Source organism: Chionomys nivalis, chromosome 13 (assembly GCF_950005125.1).
Source record: "Chionomys nivalis chromosome 13, mChiNiv1.1, whole genome shotgun sequence".
Classification (NCBI taxonomy): domain Eukaryota; kingdom Metazoa; phylum Chordata; class Mammalia; order Rodentia; family Cricetidae; genus Chionomys; species Chionomys nivalis.
In genome coordinates, this window is record NC_080098.1 from 13362372 (window position 1) to 13380471 (window position 18100).

General features: G+C 40.2%; 1 protein-coding gene across 10 annotated transcripts in view; it reads right to left on the minus strand.

Annotated features, from left to right (window-relative positions):
* Positions 1 to 18100, minus strand: part of Mllt10 (MLLT10 histone lysine methyltransferase DOT1L cofactor) — a 147921-nt gene that overhangs the window by 18070 nt on the left and 111751 nt on the right. For all 10 annotated transcript variants that reach the window (XM_057787267.1, XM_057787270.1, XM_057787269.1 and 7 more), the window contains one exon: positions 10779 to 10957. In XM_057787267.1, coding sequence (XP_057643250.1) covers positions 10779 to 10957 — 179 coding nt within the window. The remainder of the gene's footprint in view (positions 1 to 10778; positions 10958 to 18100) is intronic.

An 18100-nucleotide genomic window follows, 5' to 3' on the forward strand; every position in this document is an offset into this window, starting at 1 on the left:
TAAATTTTTTAAAGATCAGCTAAGCATATAGAAAATTACAAGGAGGAAGAAAGTTTGAGATTTGTTGACAGCAAGAGAGGAGAGAGATCTGTGTGTAGCAGGGACTACTGAGTAAGGGTACGGAGGACTACTGAGTAAAAGTAGAGAGAACTGCTAGGTAGGGGTAAGGAGGACTGCTAGGTAGGGGTAGGGAGGACTGCTAGGTGGGGGTAGGGAGGACTGCTAGGTGGGGGTAGGGGACTGCTAGGTAGGGGTAGGGAGGACTGCTAGGTAGGGGTAGGGAGGACTGCTAGGTGGGGTAGGGGACTGCTGGGTAGGGGTAAGGAGGACTGCTGGGTAGGGGTAAGGAGGACTGCTAGGTAGGGGTAAGGAGGACTGCTAGGTAGGGGTAGGGAGGACTGCTAGGTAGGGGTAGGGAGGACTGCTAGGTGGGGGTAGGGGACTGCTGGGTAGGGGTAAGGAGGACTGCTGGGTAGGGGTAAGGAGGACTGCTGGGTAGGGGTAAGGAGGACTGCTGGGTAGGGGTAGGGAGGACTGCTAAGTGGGGGGTAGGGGACTGCTGAGTAGGGGTAGATAGAGCTTTAGCACCCAGCTGCACAGCAGAAGACACTCAGCATGTGGGTCTCCTTCCCTTTGCTGCCATCTCTGTTCTATAACTTACTAGCAGGAATACCTTCTCAGTTTTGAGTTCCTTAATAAATCAAGAGACCGAACTCTCTTACTAGTCTCTTCGTGAAAAGAAGGGACCCTGCTGCCACTGGCTTCATAATTACTCTTGTTAGCTTCAAATTTAAGAGGGTAGCATTTTCATATCTCCCTCGGGCACAGTAAACATCACAACAGAACACAGTCCAGCGCAGTAGTGGAGCCCATCTGATAACCATGATCAAATTTATGAATAAGCACAACTGTCTTCAGCCTATTCTAAGTCGACTTTTAAATTTACAGTTTCATTATTGTTATGGGTATGGAGATTTTGTCTGCATGTAAGTCTGTGGGCCACATGTGTGCTATACCCACAGCCCTCCCCCTTTTCCCGTTTTTTTGAGCCAGGGTTTCTCTGTAGTTTTGGAGCCTGTCCTGGAACTAGCTCTTACAAACCAGGCTGTTGGCGAACTCACAGAGATCCACCTGCCTTTGCCTCCAGAGTGCTGGGATTAAAGGTGTGTGCCACTGTCACCTGGCAAAGACAGACAGTCTTGAGATGCCATGTGGTTTCTGGGAATTGAGCCTGGGTCTTTTGGAAGAGAAACTAGTGCTCCTGACAGCTGAGGCAGCTTGCCAGCTCCAGAAAATTCTATCTAAAAGGTAAACTGGGGGGGGGGGGAGGAGTACTGTTCTACGTGATCAATTTCCAAAACTATCTGAATGGCTAAAATAAAAAATTACAGTATTCTTTTTCTAAAAAGTTGTTACATTTATCTAAACAAGAAATGGTCAACCCAAGTATGATGTCATATTCTTATACTTCCAAAATTTACAAAGTTCAGGCAGGAGGATCGCAAGCTTGAGGCTACAAGGAAAGATCGTGTTTCAAAAAGAAAAATAAATTTTCAAAGAGAAATTGTATTTAGTAATTTTGCTGGACAGGAAGGTGCTTTTATTCTGTACAGTGATGCTTCTGAACCACTGCACATTGAGTTCAGAAAGACATACATCAATGTGAGGGAAAGAACATGAGTCAGGACTATCACTGAACCCAAGGCCAGCCTGGACAACACAGACCCTGTTGTTCCCCCTCCAAAATTAGCTTTGCTGTCACCAACAAAAAGAAGTATCAAGATTCAAGAGGACTAGAAAAAAATCCCTGTTAACCTACAGAAGTAACAGCAAAGGGCACTGAAAGCTTTTATACAAAAAAAAAAAAAAATCTTTAACAAGGAATAAAGGAACTATTAACAGACACTTCTCTAAAGCCTATTTCCAACATGGGTTTTAAGAAAGCAAAATGCTGAAAGCAAATTACCAATGTATCACAGTCTACTACAGAGTGTATGGTATAAAGAAGGGGATTTTTTGGAAGCAAGTCCCTATGTTATAGCATTGCAGCACTTCATTCTATTCTGTCCAGGTAAGGGAAGTGACTTCTGAAAGCCGTCTCTCGAGCTGAGTAAACAGGTCAGTCACAATTTATGTAGGAACATTTTGCACTGCTGTTAATAGCTTTTCTATGAATCTAGAAGGAATTCTAACAATCTATAGAAAAGCTCACTTTTATAAAATACAATATTTTATAATTGGACCCAAAGACCAACAAACTAAAAATAAATTGAACAATTATTGAAGTAAATCTAAATAATTTTTAAACAAGTATCTAACATTTTTTAAAAGGCATTAACAACTTAATGTATCAGACAGCTATAAAAGGCACAAACATTGATCTCAAGGCAACGTTCAACCTCAAGACAAATAAGTAAAACTCAGGGTTTAGTCTATCCTATTAAAAATCTTAAGATCAAAACTCTACGTCTGCTCTAATCTATCTATTAATACATCTTTTCTATTTTAAGGACTTGCTTATGATCACAGATGTGTCTGTGATGACCTCTTGCAAACTGGTGACTACACAATGCCTACATGCTGGGCTTGCTCTAAGGAGTTTTACCTATAAAGAAGGGGAAAGGTTTGGTCTTAAGCTGACCAGACGACCTGAACTTGCTGTCAAGTCTGCAGGACCAGATGAGTTCAATCCTCAGGACCCACACTCCCAAAAGCTGTCCTTTAATCTCCAGACACATGCTGAGCTGCAGGCACATACGCGCATGAGCACACGCACAGACATACAAGCACAGACTAAGTAATAAAAAGAAAACTGGAAAGAGCTAGGTCTAATACATTATATGATAAACAAACACGGAGAATGACATCAGACAGGACATGGCAGAGTCTACAACCCCAGGATTGGGGGGCGGATATGGGATGACCAGCATGGTCACCTTTGACAGAAAAGCAAACACATGAGACTCTTCTTCATAAAAATAAAAATTAGGGGCGAAATACAATAGTTACTTGTAAAATTTTCAACCTTAGAAAATATGATAGCAGTGCATTTAGGACAAAAACTGTTTTAAAGCACACAATTAACCTGTTAGTCAACACTGCAGTCAAATGATTTAAACAACTTTCAAAATGTAGTAGTAGCCATTTTTTCAACATTCTAGCACTGGAACATAACTTTATATTCTTTCAGCCAGGTAGCAGTGCCATCTTTTATCCCAATACTCTTAGAAGGCAGAGGCAGGCGGGTCTCTAAGTTTGAGGACAGGCTGGTCTACACACAGCCAGGGTTGCACAGAAAAACCTTCTCTCGAAAAACTAACCGAAGTCAGGCACTGGTGGCGCACGCCTTTAATCCCAGCACTCGGGAGGCAGAGACAGGCAGATCTCTGTGAGTTCGAGGCCAGCCTGGTCTACAAGAGCTAGTTCCAGGACAGGCTCCAAAGCCACAAGAGAAACCCTGTCTCGAAAGAAAAAAAGGAAAAAAAAAAGGGAAAGAAAAGAAAAACAAAACCAACCAAGCAACACCCCCCTCCACAAAAAAAAAAAAAAAAAGAGAGAGAGAGAGAGAGAGAAAGTTTGAAAGAAAAAAGAATTAAAGAAAGAAAAAAGCTTAACTTTTAACTGTAACTGTCTTGGTGGCTAATACAAGAAAAGATCAAAAAGAAATAACAATAAGAAAAACTGTAGATAAAATTACAGTTTGACTTCATTGTAACAAAAGTTCCTTAAAATTTTTAAATAGAAAAAAATTACACATAAGAAAGCAATTGAATTTACAAAAAAAAAAAAAAAAGCTTTGTCTACAATCAAAAACATCTTACCAGGCTATGGGAGCACGCACCTTTCATCCCAGTCCATGGGAGACAGAGGCAAGGTGGATTTCTGAGTTCAGGCTCAGCCTGGTCTACAGAGTGAGTTCCAGGACAGCCAGGGCTGCACAGAGAAATCCTGCCTCAAAAAGCAATACAAACAAAAAATGTGTTCTTCCAAAATTTTTATTAAGATTATTTGTTAGATGCTGAGAGAGACAGCTCAATAGTTAAGAACATGAGTTACTCTTTCTGAGGATACAGGTTCAATTCCCAACAACCACGTGGCAGCTAACTCACAACTATTAGAAATACCAGGCCCAAGGAATACAGCCCCCTCTTTAGGCAGGCACTAAATACACACCAATTGTATGAATTTTTTTTAAGACTACTTTTAAAAATTACCAATTCATATATACTTAACGTTTTTTGGTTTATTTTGTGGGCTGGGAATGAAACACAGGACTCACATATGCTAGGCAAGTATTTTATTACTAAGCTCCATCTCCAGCTCCCTACTTCATATATACTTTTAAAGTAAAACAATTTTTTTTAATCACCGCTGTATTTGCTACTAGCTAAGCTGTAGGCAAGCCATTAACTTTCTCTATCCTCAAATTCTTATTATAGGAATGATGGTATAATGCTTTTCTTACCAGAATACTGTAAGAATATAGTTAATATGCATAATGGGCTCATAAAAACATCTGGAACAGGCTAAGTAAGTATCCCATAGTTCAGCTTGTTATTTTATTTCTGTGACAGTCAAAACTATGTTTCAGCACATGAAGGTGCCTGCTGCCGAGTGTGACAATCTAACTTTAATTCCTGAAACCTGAAGCAGAAAACAGCCTTCTGCAAGTTCTATTATGACCTATACACATGCACACTGTCCATGTGCACACCCACACAATACCCAAAATAAATACACAATAAAAAACTTTAAAGAGCATACTATTTGTAAACTAATATGATTTCTGTATTTCCATAAACTTGGATAAGATAAATTATCAATTATATACTGATACTAGTTGTGGCAAATATCCACGAGTAAAAACAGTGTCCAAAGAACCATTAGATGGCATAAATGCCTCACTGTAAGAATTATTTCACCTGCAGATTCGATAACAATACAGCAATACCCCTGAGCACAGTGGTCACACCTGTAATCACAACACTGGAAAAGCAAAGGAGAAATGCTAAAACACGATGTGCTCCATACCACTTTAGGAGACAGGAGTTCAAAGCCAGCTAGCCATGACTATATGGCAGGATTGTCAAAAAAGTAGAAATTTTTGTTTTTGTTTTTTTCCAAGTCTGAAAGTTTCTTAAAGCAGGCAGTTCTGGCCAAGCAGGACTGCTGCGTAAAAACTGAGCTGCTAAGGGAAGGTACACCTGTGGCTGCTGATGAAGGTTCCACAGAGACACAGACAGGAGAGACTCCCATGGCTACAGATGGAGAAACCAGTGGTTCTTGTGAAAAGAGCAGGGACACCAGCCGTCCAAATGCACCCAAACATACTCAGGAGAACACAAGAGCTAGCCCGTAGGAAGGTACCAACAGAGCATCTCGGGTGGCCAAAAACGGTCTTTCAGAAAGAGACACAGGAGTTAAAAAGCAAAACCATGTCACAACTGATGACTTCATGCAGACTTCTGTCACTGGCAGCAATGGATATTTTTTAAATAAACCAGTCCTGCAGGGGCAGCCCTTGAGGACTCCCAAAAAAAAAAGAAGAATCCACACACACACACCACAACAAAAGCATACAAGACTTCAAATACAATGCTAGTATTAAGATGTTTTAAAGTTTTATTTACACACACACTTATAATTATGAGCACATGTTTGAACAGAAAGGTTTTCATAAAGAAATAATGACCATTAGAAAGGACTGGAAAAGTTTCATTTATTCTCTGCCATGATTCAAACTTCATACTTTCCTGAGAACCAACTCCAATTCTGAGTCAGCTACCACCAGTGAAGCATTAATACCCAGCGTGTGATGAGAGATGAACCAAGTGTGAACAACTTTCTGGTCCCATGAGTAGGCAGACTGTTGACGCTGTCAGGTTCAATTGCATCATTCCCCATTACTCAATGCCCCAAACGGCTCCCTAATTGTTAGGAGCTTAATGTATTCAAAACCACTGTTTAGGCTAATGCTGAATGTTCCACAATTGAGTCTCCAAAAAGTAGGAGGAGGATTAAAGTGCAGTTAAATCATTACTGAACATTCTCGACAGGACAGGAGAACTGGACAGAATAACCAATTCTAAATAGATTGCTTAAGTGGTTAATATCTAATCAATGTTATCACTTATCTTTTAGGGAGAAAATAGTGGAATATGAAAAGCAACATGAAAAGTCAGCGGTACTCCTAAAATGATTTAAACCCTTTACTGATGATCCAATTAGAAAGAATACAAAACATTTTACCTTCCAGTAATGGTAAGGATCTACAGTTATGACTACTGATATATTATAGACAGTCTACTATGTACTGAGCTTTTATACCAACTACATGTAAAGGAAAAGTTACTCTAAAAAACAAGTACAGCATATCAAGTAAGCTAAAATATAACACTTAAGAATATTTAGTATAAAATATTTAAGAATATAAAATTAACTTATAAAACAGTTTTTTATATTTTTTCTTTTCTCCACATAATTTTACAAGTGTCCTTTTCCGATTAAAACCCCAAATCTAACAGAGAAACCCTGTCTCGAAAAGCAACAACAACAAAAAAAACCCAAATCTATTCTTACTCTTTAATTTCTATCAGCTTGTCCTGATTTTTATCTTCTTTACTACTTCTGAGTGACAATTTATAAAGCAAAATAAATAAATAAATAAATAAATAAATAAATAAATAAATAACGTGAAAGGTCTGTTGATCTTACTTACACAGAGGGCCAGAAAGAATGACTGCTGAACTTCTAGCTTCAATCCAGGCCCTAAAAATTCTGACTTTATTAAATTATGTGGTGAAGGGTTTGGCCAAAAATTATTTACATTTCTATTCTCTACACACATTTTAAAATATCTGCTGTTAAAGTGTTTGTGTGTGTTGTGTGTTTTATCTCACTTTCTTTTTTTTTTTTTTTTGGTTTTTCGAGACAGGGTTTCTCTGTGGACTTTCTTTTTTTTTTTTTGCTTTTCCAAGACAGGGTTTCTCTGTGGTTTTGGTTCCTGTCCTGGAACTAGCTCTTGTAGACCAGGCTGGCCTCGAACTCACAGAGATCCGCCTGCCTCTGCCTCCCAAGAGCTGGGATTAAAGGCGTGCACCACCACCGCCCGGCTCTCACTTTCTTTTTGGCAGTGCTGCGTGAACCCTCCTAGCCCTTGCACATGCTATGTTCTTAATGTTCTTGCACAGTTCTTAATGGTAACAAGACATCTAGGATCACATTTTAAGTACTGATAATGTTAACTACCCATCTTTTAACATTGCTTTGTTTTACACTGTATATAGTTAAAATGCTAAGATGTAAGTAACTATGTTTAAAAGCCAACTAAGATTTATGGAACGGTTAAATTGAAATGAACGTTGACATGGGGGGAGAGGAAGGGAGTCAATGAACAATTTTAAAAGTTCTCTAATTTTTGTTTCTTTCCCCTTATAGACTGCTAAAACATTTTACATTTTCACACTGAACACCTTTTTATTGTCTCAGGCAGCTAAACTAAAGTAGATCTGCACTCAGTTCAACTGAGAGGTCAATGTGCCTCAGTTGCCTGGAGACTGATGATTGCTACAGCAGCACCAGATAAGCCAGACATATTAAATATGATTCAGCTTCAAGGCAGAATGCATTTACTGCTAGACAGAAACACACATGCAGCTGTCTCAGCATGCAGCATGTGAATATAACTGGATCTATATGGATCTCTCTCTCTCTCTCTCTCTCTCTCTCTCTCTCTCTCTCTCTCTCTCTCTCATATGAGAGACCCATCCTACGGGACCATGGAAGGAGACAGAGTAAAGGCTGTTTTGCTCTTCACTCGAATCACATGACAAGTGAAACTGTTTCCCTTCACTTCCAGACCACTCACCCCCATGTACCTCTCCCTAATGACAGTCCCAAGACCACTGACTTAACGAATGAGAAGAAATGATACTTTGCTAAATTCAGCCTGGAATTAACCAGAATAATTAAAACAGACTTCTATAAAGACAGAAAAGAAAATGCAAACTGGAAATATTCAAAAGTGAGACTTGGTCCAAGGGTAAAGAGCTATCAAACAGCACATAGTTACATTTAATTAAAAGAGATAAAACAATTAGAGCCATTCTTTCATTTGTTCTTTCACCCTCCCTAAATCCTGTTATTTCCATCCCTTACTTTTCCAGAGAAATAAGCTAAAGAAAGGTTGGGCAGTGGTGGCGCACACCTTTAATCCCAGCACTCGGGAGGCAGAGGCAGGTGGATCTCTGGAGTTCGAGGCCAGCCTGGTCGACAAGAGCTAGTTCCAGGACAGCCTCCAAAATTACAGAGAAACCCCATCTCGAAAAACAAAAAAGCTAAAGGAAACCCTTCTAAAGTAATCAAGCTACCCTTATTCACCAAATAGTGCGTTTTCATGTTCAAAGATGGCACAGATAATCATACTCTTTGTTCAGTCTATTATTTGGCTTAATTAAAATGATGACTGCCCAACACCATTTATAAAAACACTCATGACAATAATACAATGTTGTACTCTAATAATACAGCATATGGGGGATGGAGAAATGGCTCAGCGGTTAAGAGCACTGACTGCTCTTCCAGAGGACCAGGGTTCAGTTCCCAGCACCCACATGGCAGCTCACAACTGTCTGAAAAATCCAGTTCCAGGGGATCTGACACCTTCACACCAATGCACATAAAATAAAGATAAATAAATCATAAAAAAATTAAAAAAAAATACAGCATATGGCCAGGCAGTGGTGGCAGACACCTTTAATCTCAGCACTTAAGAGGCCGAGGAAGGTGAATCTCTGTGAGTTTAGGGCCAGCCTGGTCTATAGAGTGAGTTTTAGGATAGCCGGAGCAACACAGAAAAACCCTACTTTAAAAAACCAAAAATAAATATAAATTTTTAAAAAACGGACGTCCAGAATACACCAAAGAAATGCATATTTTAAAGTCTCATAATAGAAATTATGCACATATAGAAAAGCTCAAATTTGTATTTTTTTTTTTTTTTAAGCTTGGGTAGAGAATCAAACCTACGGCCTCACACAGGTTAGGCAAAGGCTTTCTCCACACAGCAATTAAACGTTAACTAGACAAACTAGTGCTTTAGAAATTACACTATAGCAACTTTCTCCAATGTTAGAAAATCTGTTACTAGAGTTTTGAAGAGAAGTGAAATAAGATGATTATAGAGTTAAGCTGGGTGTGGTGGCACAAAGCTCTAAAGTCTTGAAACTCTGCAGACAGACACAAAAGACTCAGTTTGAGGACAGAGATGTAGCTTTAAAATAGTGGGGAAAGGCAGGACAAGCATGCACAAGACAGCTCAGAGGGTAAAGGCACTTTCCTTCCTGTGATACAAGCCTAGCTACCTAGGTTTCATCTGAGACCTAGCTGTCTCAGACCTAAACATGCACACTGCTTTGTGCCCACATATAACAAACACAAATAATTCAAATATACATAGTTTAGGACTCTCAAACGATTACCTTTAGAAGTAACGGTTTAAATGGCTTTTTAAAACATCTAATTATTTTTCTTATTAATAAGATACAAGACTACGTTTTTTCTTTTCTATCACTTGTTTTTCGTAACATTCCTATTGCCAGACCTAGTGGAGCTCACCAGTATCAGTTACTCAGCACTCCAAAGCAAGAAGACCACCAGTTCAAGGCCCACTTAGTCCAAAGAATTAATTTAAAGCCAATCTGGGCAACTTAGTTGAGACCATACCTTAAAATTATATATAAAATTGAGGGCTGGGGCCAGGCAGTGACACGAGCCTTTAATACCTGCACTCAGAGTGAAAGGCAGGTGGATCTCTGTTCCACCTGCCTGGTGTACAGAGTAAGTTCCAGGACAGCCAGGGTTACACAGACAAATCCGATCTCGAAAAAAGCAAAGGGGGTGGGGGTGGGGGGTCACAGGCAGGCGGGAAGAGAAGGGGAGGGGAGGGGAGGGGAGGGGAGGGGAGGGGAGGAAGAGGCAGGCAGAAGGCTGGGTAAGATAAATTTCAGTGGTAGAGCACTTGTCTGGTTTATGGGAGCTCTGGACTTAAAGATAGAAAGAATCATAACCCTACAGAGTAGGCTGCAGATGTGACTGTGAAAGAGAGCAGACAAAGGAGAGCCTGCAGTCTATGAAGAGCTCTTTCATTTTTATTTATTCTTTTAAGTAATGTATTGGGTGGATCGATTTATATTTGGAAATTTTGAAAGGTTTATTTTGTTTTAGATTATGTGTATGTGGGTGGAAATCCGCACAAGTGTAGGTACCAGGTGTTAGAGAAATTGGATCCCTGAGTTGCAGTTACACCAGGTGCTAGAAACTGAACTCTGCTTTCTTCCAAAAGCAGCATACACTCTTTTTTTTTTTTGAGACAGGGTTTCTCCGTAGCTTTTGGTTCCTGTCCTGCAACTAGCTCTTGGAGACCAGGCTGGCCTCGAACTCACAGAGATCCGCCTGTCTCTGCCTCCCGAGTGCTGGGATTAAAGGCGTGCGCCACCACCGCCCAGCATAGCAGCACACACTCTTAACCAGTGAGCTATCTCTTCAGCCTGGAGTCATTTACTCTTCAATATTATCTCCTAGGTTAATTAAAATAATTTATACAAAAGATTTTCAAATACTATTTGTGCAATTTTAAATGTTCTTTTATAAAAAGAGGAAGAGCGCCAAAAAGCCCACAAAAACGCCAAATTGACTCAGACATTTTTCTACATTTTCTGATTTTTGTTGGAGACAATCACAATGCTTGCTAATAAGGCTGACTCTGAACTATGACATACCTGAGTTGTAGTGGCTGCAGGGGTTACAGATGACGCAGCTGAGGGGGAGAGGGCTCCCACCTGTTGCAAATGCCCAGATGACTGCTGAGGTATGTGAGAGCTAGAGACAGGAGTGCTAGATCCCGAGCCAGACACCACGTTTGGAAAGGACACAGCTACATCATTGCTGTTATAAATACCTGCAACCAAAGAAAGTTTATTTAAATATCTTATAATTTAGCAGTCAAATTGGTCAGACAAGATTTGTCCTCTAAATAAATTTAATTAGTGTTTAATAACTACTAAAATAAGCTAACACTAAAAAAATATTTTCACAAAATATCTGTCTAAAAGAATCTAAGTCGCTTTTGACTTAGCAAGTATTTTTCTTAATTAAACAAACAACCAAAAGTTAAGCATTGTAGGCATTTCTAAGAGCAAGAAAAGGTTTCCAAACAGAAGGAAGCAGCTGAGAGCTGTGTTTTTAAAACCACTTGGTAAGCCATTCAAAGTGCGTAGGACCTTAGAAATCGTAACTGATGAGCTATGAAACGGACAGAGAACTTGTTCTAGGAAGGTACAAAATAAAGTACAATAGTATTGGATTTGATTTCAATATTAAAAATGCTAGTGTCCTTCATGCATCCCAGTTGTGAGACCAGAGGTGGCATCTAGAATAGCCAGGAATCGAGCAGACAGGAGTCTCTGAGTGACCGCACTAAGTGAATGAGGCCAACATAAGAGGAAGAATTAAAACACCAAGAGATGGAAGATGAGGTAGTAGCTACCTTTTGGGGACAAGAAAATTGACAGCATACTTGACGATAACAGTTTTTCATTGTTCCATTGGGTAAAGCAGTAAAGGAAGAAGGAAACAAAAAGTAGATTTTATTCATTCTAGAAGAGCTGAGAAGCAGGGGTGGTTGGCGCACACCTTTAATCCCAGCATGGGGGGTGGGGGTTCAAGGCCATCCTGGCCTACAGAGCAAGTTCCAGCACAGACAGGCTCCAAAAAGCAACAGAGAAACCCTGTCTTGAAAAAACAACCAATCAAACAAGCAACAAACAAAAACAAACAGGAAAAATATTAGAGCTGGGCAGTGGTAGCGCACACCTTTAAATCCCAGCATACGGGGAGGCAGAGGCAGGCGGATCTCTGTGAGTTCAAGTCTAGCCTGGTCTACAAAGCGAGTTCCAGGACACCCAGAACTGTTACACAGAGAAACCCTGTCTCTAAAAATCAAAAAAAAAAAAGAAAAAGAAAAAAGAACTGGAGGAGGAAGTGAAGCAGAAGAAAAGAAAATCTCAGCAGAAAGTAACAGTTATTGAGGACAAACTGTGCCCCATAATCTGCCCCCATTGACACTGGGGAAAGGATCAATTGGGTGTGTGTATATATATATACAGGCATGAGAACAAGTAACTTTGGAGGTCTCACTGGCAGTGAGAACAGCCTGACAACAGCAGCAAGCTCTAGGTTCAGTGACAGACCCTATCGCAAGGGAATAAGGCTGAGAATAAAGAGCAGGGAACACACCTAATGTCCTCCTCCATCCTCTATGGATGTGCACAGGTGAACCCACCTGCACACGTGCGGAAGCAACAACACCCCCCCACACACACACACACCAGGAGGCCAGGGGAATACAGAGAAAAAGCAGCTAATCTTCAACCAGGAATGACTGCCCACAGAAACACTTGACTAATTCCAGGAGACATTTTTGTCAATATCCCATTTTTTCAAAACTTGGAAATGCTACTGGTACAAACTGAGAGGCCAAGGATGCTACTAACATCTTCCAATGCATGTGACAATCTCCTGGATGGTCCAGAGCATCAAGGAGAATAAAAACTGAGAAACCAGTTACAAACCTGAGAGGAAGAAAAGAGGAAATGGATGGAAAGAAAAGAGGAAGGGAAGGACAAATCAAGAACACTGGCATTTAAATAGAAGAAAAGCAGGAAGGAATTAAGCAGGCTGAGATGACTCAGTTAAAAAAGTCCTGAGCTGGCCTGGCAGTGGTGGCGCACGCCTTTAATCCCAGCACTCGGGAGGCAGAGGCAGGCGGATCTCTGTGAGTTCGAGACCAGCCTGGTCTACAAGAGCTAGTTCCAGGACAGGCTCCAAAACCACAGAGAAACCCTGTCTCGAAAAACCAAAAAAAAAAAAAAAAAAAAAAAACCAAAAAAAAGAAAAAAAAAGAAGTCCTGAGCTTAATGACCTGAATCACTGACAGGCACCCAGATTCCCTGAGGTAGAGACAGGAGGGTGAGCCAGTCTAGTCAGATTGGTGAGTGCCAGGCTCAGCAAAAGATCTCAAAAATTCAGGTTTGTGAATTTTTGGGAGATACTCTCAGTTTTTGGCCTCTGAATGTATGTACACATATATGAATCTCACACGTAGACACACGCTCTCCTCCCTCATCCCTTCATAAACTATACTAGAAGACAATAATAATTAGTAAATTATATCACTTATCAATGGGGTTTATGTGACTCTAAAAATTCCAAATATCAATTTATGCTTATAGAAACACCTACAACCTTCTTCAAAAAAAGAAAATAGAAGAATCAGGACACATTAAAAGGCTTTACACCTAGAATTTAGGGCCTTATATAATGTTTGCCTCAACAGTTTCTATAAAAAAATGATTTATTCATTCTGCCTGACAACTCACTGTTTCCCAGATATTTAGATTAATATTTTATAATCTAAAGGTAAAATTATTCAAGATACATGGTTTCTGCCTTCAAGAAGCTTGGCAGAAAAGAGAATTATAACAATCAGAAAAATTCTGATGAAAACTGCTCGACTGTCTTGGGATTGGGTGAGTGCACACAAAAGGATATCTAACCTAGTCCTTGATGACGGAGTGAAAACTAAAACTTACTCCCTGGAATGAACATGGTTTCTAGAACTGGTTTCTAAATGCACTACACAGCAGAGAATGATTGCATGAAAGAAGCATGTGCCAGAGAGCAATGAACCTGTGAGCAAGAAAGCAGGGACCAGATCTACAACAATAAAAGTTAAATGGTCAAGCTTAGACACGGTGAGATCTTACGTCGGGGATCACTGGCAGCAGGCTAAAAAAACCTGTGAATGGAAGCTACGATGCTACTGATATACAAAAACAAGGACTCGATGAAGGCAAAAGAGACATTATAGAAGCAAAGAGCATGGGGCCGGGGAAAAGAATAAATGGGTATGTCCACGATAATCCCTAGGCACTGCTAAGTGGGGTGGAGAGCACTGGAGCCAGAAGAGCAAAGGCAAACAGTATTTGGTTCTGTGTGCAGCTAACAGTGGTGGCATCTAAAATTTCAAGGCTTTACACAGAATCAAACATAACTTTAAAGAAAGTGACTTCTTGTCCAAGTCAGAATGGCTATCATTAAGAACACAATGACAATTTCTGGCAAGGATGTGGGGAAAGAGGGACCTTACTCATTGCTGATGGGAGGGTAAACTTGTGTAGTCTTCATGGAAATCACCATGGAGACTTCTCAAAACCTAACAGAAATATCACGTGATCCAGCTCTACCACTCTGGGATACATTACACCTAAAGGACTCTTAAGTCAGCTTACCATAGAGATACTCGATCAATCATGTTCATTGCTACTCTATCTACAAAAGCTAAGAAAAGGAATAACACTAGATATTCATCAACAAATGAACGGATAGGGAAAATGTGGTACATGTACACAATGGAACTGGGGGGAGGGGGGACAGTTCGAGACAAACTTTCTCTGCATAGCTAGCCTTGGTTGTCCTTGAATTCACCACCTTCCTTGAACTTCTGAGTGCTAGGATTAAAGATGTGTGCCACCATTGCCTGTCAACACAATGGAATTTTATACAGCCATAAAGAAAAGCGAAATTAAGAATGTAGGAAAATTTTGATGCCGGGCTGTGGTGGTGCGCGCCTTTAATCCCAGCACTCGGGAGGCAGAGGCAGGCGGATCTCTGTGAGTTCGAGACCAGCCTGGTCTACAAGAGCTAGTTCCAGGACAGGCTCCAAAGCCACAGAGAAACCCTGTCTCAAAAAACAAAACAAAACAAAAACAAAACAAACAAACAAACAAACAAAAAGAATGTAGGAAAATTGATATAACTGGTTATCATAATATTAAAAGAAACTAGCAAGACTCATAAATACTGTATGTTTCCTCTTCTGGGGAATTTAGACTTAAAAGTGTATGTGTGGGGGGTGGGGAATGGAAATAAAGCAAAAAAAGTTTGATGATCTTGTAGATAGCAAAATCAAGATTAATAAAATCGATTTCCTAATACAAATCAAAGTATCAAGGGATTATCATAGTCTTGGAGATTTCTGTGGTCATAAAATAGTTGCATAATCTAGAACATAAAAGAATGAGCATGAAGCCCCAGGGCCAGCCCAGCCCCGCATTGGCAGGAAAGCCAAGTGCCTGTTATACAAGCCTAACTTGATTTAAATCTCCCAAACCCATAAAAGTAGAATGAGAAAACTGACTCCACATCTGTGCTGTTAATATGCACATGTGTTCATGTACACACATGCACGTACTCGCGCATGCACACAAACCCCATAAACTACTTTTTTTTTTTTTTTTTGGTTTTTCAAGACAGGGTTTCTCTGTGGCTTTGGAGCCTGTCCTGGAACTAGCTCTTGTAGACCAGGCTGGTCTTGAACTCACAGAGATCCACCTGCCTCTGCCTCCCAAGTGCTGGGATTAAAGGCGTGCGCCACCACCGCCTGGCCATAAACTACATTTTTAAAAACCAGCATGAAGACAGATCTTGAGGCCATAGCGTACTGACAGTATGTAATCTTCTGAACCTAAACTTTCTGTTGCTCTGTGTTATGGCTCAAAGTTCTAAGTAGTAAATATTTATTTAGAAGAACACAAATTTCATTAAGAAAACTGAATTTTTAGGTCCTATTTAAAAACAGATGGAGCATGCCCTTTGATCCCAGCACTGGAGAGGCGGAGGCAGGAGGAGGACCTTACAAACTCGGGGGGGGGGGGGGGGGAGTTTGGTCATGTGGGACAGAAAAGAAAATAGCACTTCTGGGACTGAAGAGATGGCTATTATTATAAGATGTGCTACATTTGTTAATGCTGTGATACATTTGCTTTTATGATGCAAGATGTGTTGCGTTCTTTTATGCTGCATTTGTTTAACTCTGTGAAGCTGTGTTACTTTGCCTGTCTAAAACACCTGATTGGTCTAACAGCAAGTCAGGAGAAAGGATAGGTAGAGCTAATGGGCAGAGAGAATAAATAGGAGAAATCTGGGAAGAAAAGATCAAAGAGAGGAAGAGGAAGAGGACATCAGGGCCCAGTGACCCAGTTACATAGCAACCAATGGAGGAAAAGGTAAAGAAAGGTATATAGAAATAGAGGAAGGGAAAAGCCCAGAGGCACAAGATAGATGGGATAATTTAAGTAAAGAAAAGCTGGCTAGGAATAAGCCAAGCTAAGGTCGGGCATTCATAAGAATAAACCACCACGTGATTTATTTATTTGGGAGCTGGGAGCCAAAACATAAAAGGTTAAAAAAAATTAAAACAAACAAACAAAAATTAAAAAAAAAAAAATGGCTGGGTGGTGGTCGCACATACCTTCAATCCCAGCACTTGGGAGGCAGAGGCAGGTGGATCTCTGTGAGCTTGAGGCCAGCCTGGTCTACAGAGTGAGTTCCAGGACAGCCAAGGCAGTTACACAGAGAAACCCTGTCTCAAACAAACAAACAAACAAACAAACAAACAAACAAACAAACAAAAACTGCAATTAAGAGCACTGGCTGCTCTTCCAGAGGTCCTACACCTACATAGTGGGTCACAACCACCTGTAATGAGAACTGGTGCCCTCTTCTTGCCTGCAGACATACATACAGACAAAACACTATACATAATAAATAAGTAAATCTTTAACTAAAGATGGTGCCAGATCTGAGTTACACATGGTTTTAAGCTGTCATGTGAGTGCAAGGAACTAAACCTGGGTCCTCTGCAAGAGCAGTAAATGCTCTTAACTGTAGAGACATTGATCCAGGACAAAAAGGGACTTCTGAATGAAGATTATTCCAATAGTTTATTTATTAGCTTTCTGTAACAAAACATATGAAACAACAAAAAGAACTTTTGCCTTAATATTCTTCCAGTAAGCACTTGTAATCTAGCCGAGGTAGGCATGGTGGTAGAGGGTGACTCAGGAAGCAGATAGAGGGATTAAATTCAAGGCCAGTCTGAATTGCAGAGTGAAATTATGACTCCAATAATGGAGGAAGGCTGGAGATGAGAGGAAAAGAAAGTACGAGTATGCAGAAATCTAAGTTCATGAAATGCTTGGACTATTTTCTTCAAGGTACATTAAAATGCTGACTACCTAGACCTTGTGGGTGTGGTATGGCTATTTGATTGTGAGTGTTTGTGCTTTGCAGATAGATGTGTGGAGGACAGAAGTCGTTATTGGGTATTTTTCTTTTCTTGTCTTTCTTGGTTTTTTTTTTGGGGGGGGGGGCAGGGTTTCTCTGTATATCCCTGGCTATCCTGGAATTCGCTCTGTAAACCAGGCTGGCCTCAAACTTACAGAAATCCACCTACCTCTGTCTCCTGAGTGCTGGGATTAAAGCATGCAATACCACCACCCAGCATACTGGACATTCTAGACAGCCCCCCCCCCCGCCCGCCCCCGTTTGTTTGTTTGTTTGATTGATTGTTTGTTTGTTTTTGAGACAATCCCTTCCACCACCATCCCACTCAGGTCTAGCATACACTTCAACAACAGTCACAGCACTACTAACTGCCTACAAGTCCTGAAGGAGAAAAGCCTACCATACACTGAATATCCAACTTCTAAAACTAAGAGCAAAAGTTAGAGATAGCATGCTGAAACCAAAATGGTGCGATTTCTTTTCATAAGTACAAACTTCTAGATGAGATAAAATTGAGTTCTATGTAAAGTTTCAATAAATGGTAGCTTACAGCCATTTTAGTATTTTAAATTCTAATTTAAAATTTCTAAGTAAGTAGTACTATAATTTTCTTGCACACTTAAAGCCCCTTCAATACTAAAAAAGCAAAAATTACTATCACCATATGCCGTAATAATCACAAAATATAATATTGAAAAGCAAAACTGTGGTGAACAAGGGTCTTCAATTGTTTTGATATGGTATTAATATGTACTTACTTATATAATTTATCCAGTCTGACTGCAATCCTCTAATCCTGCTTCGAGGCTGTTTGTGGCACTTAGGTTTTTGTTATAAAATACTGCAAATCAAAATGTTCCTTTCATGACACCGAAGTTCAAGAAGATCTCTGATTTCACTCACCACCCTGGCATGA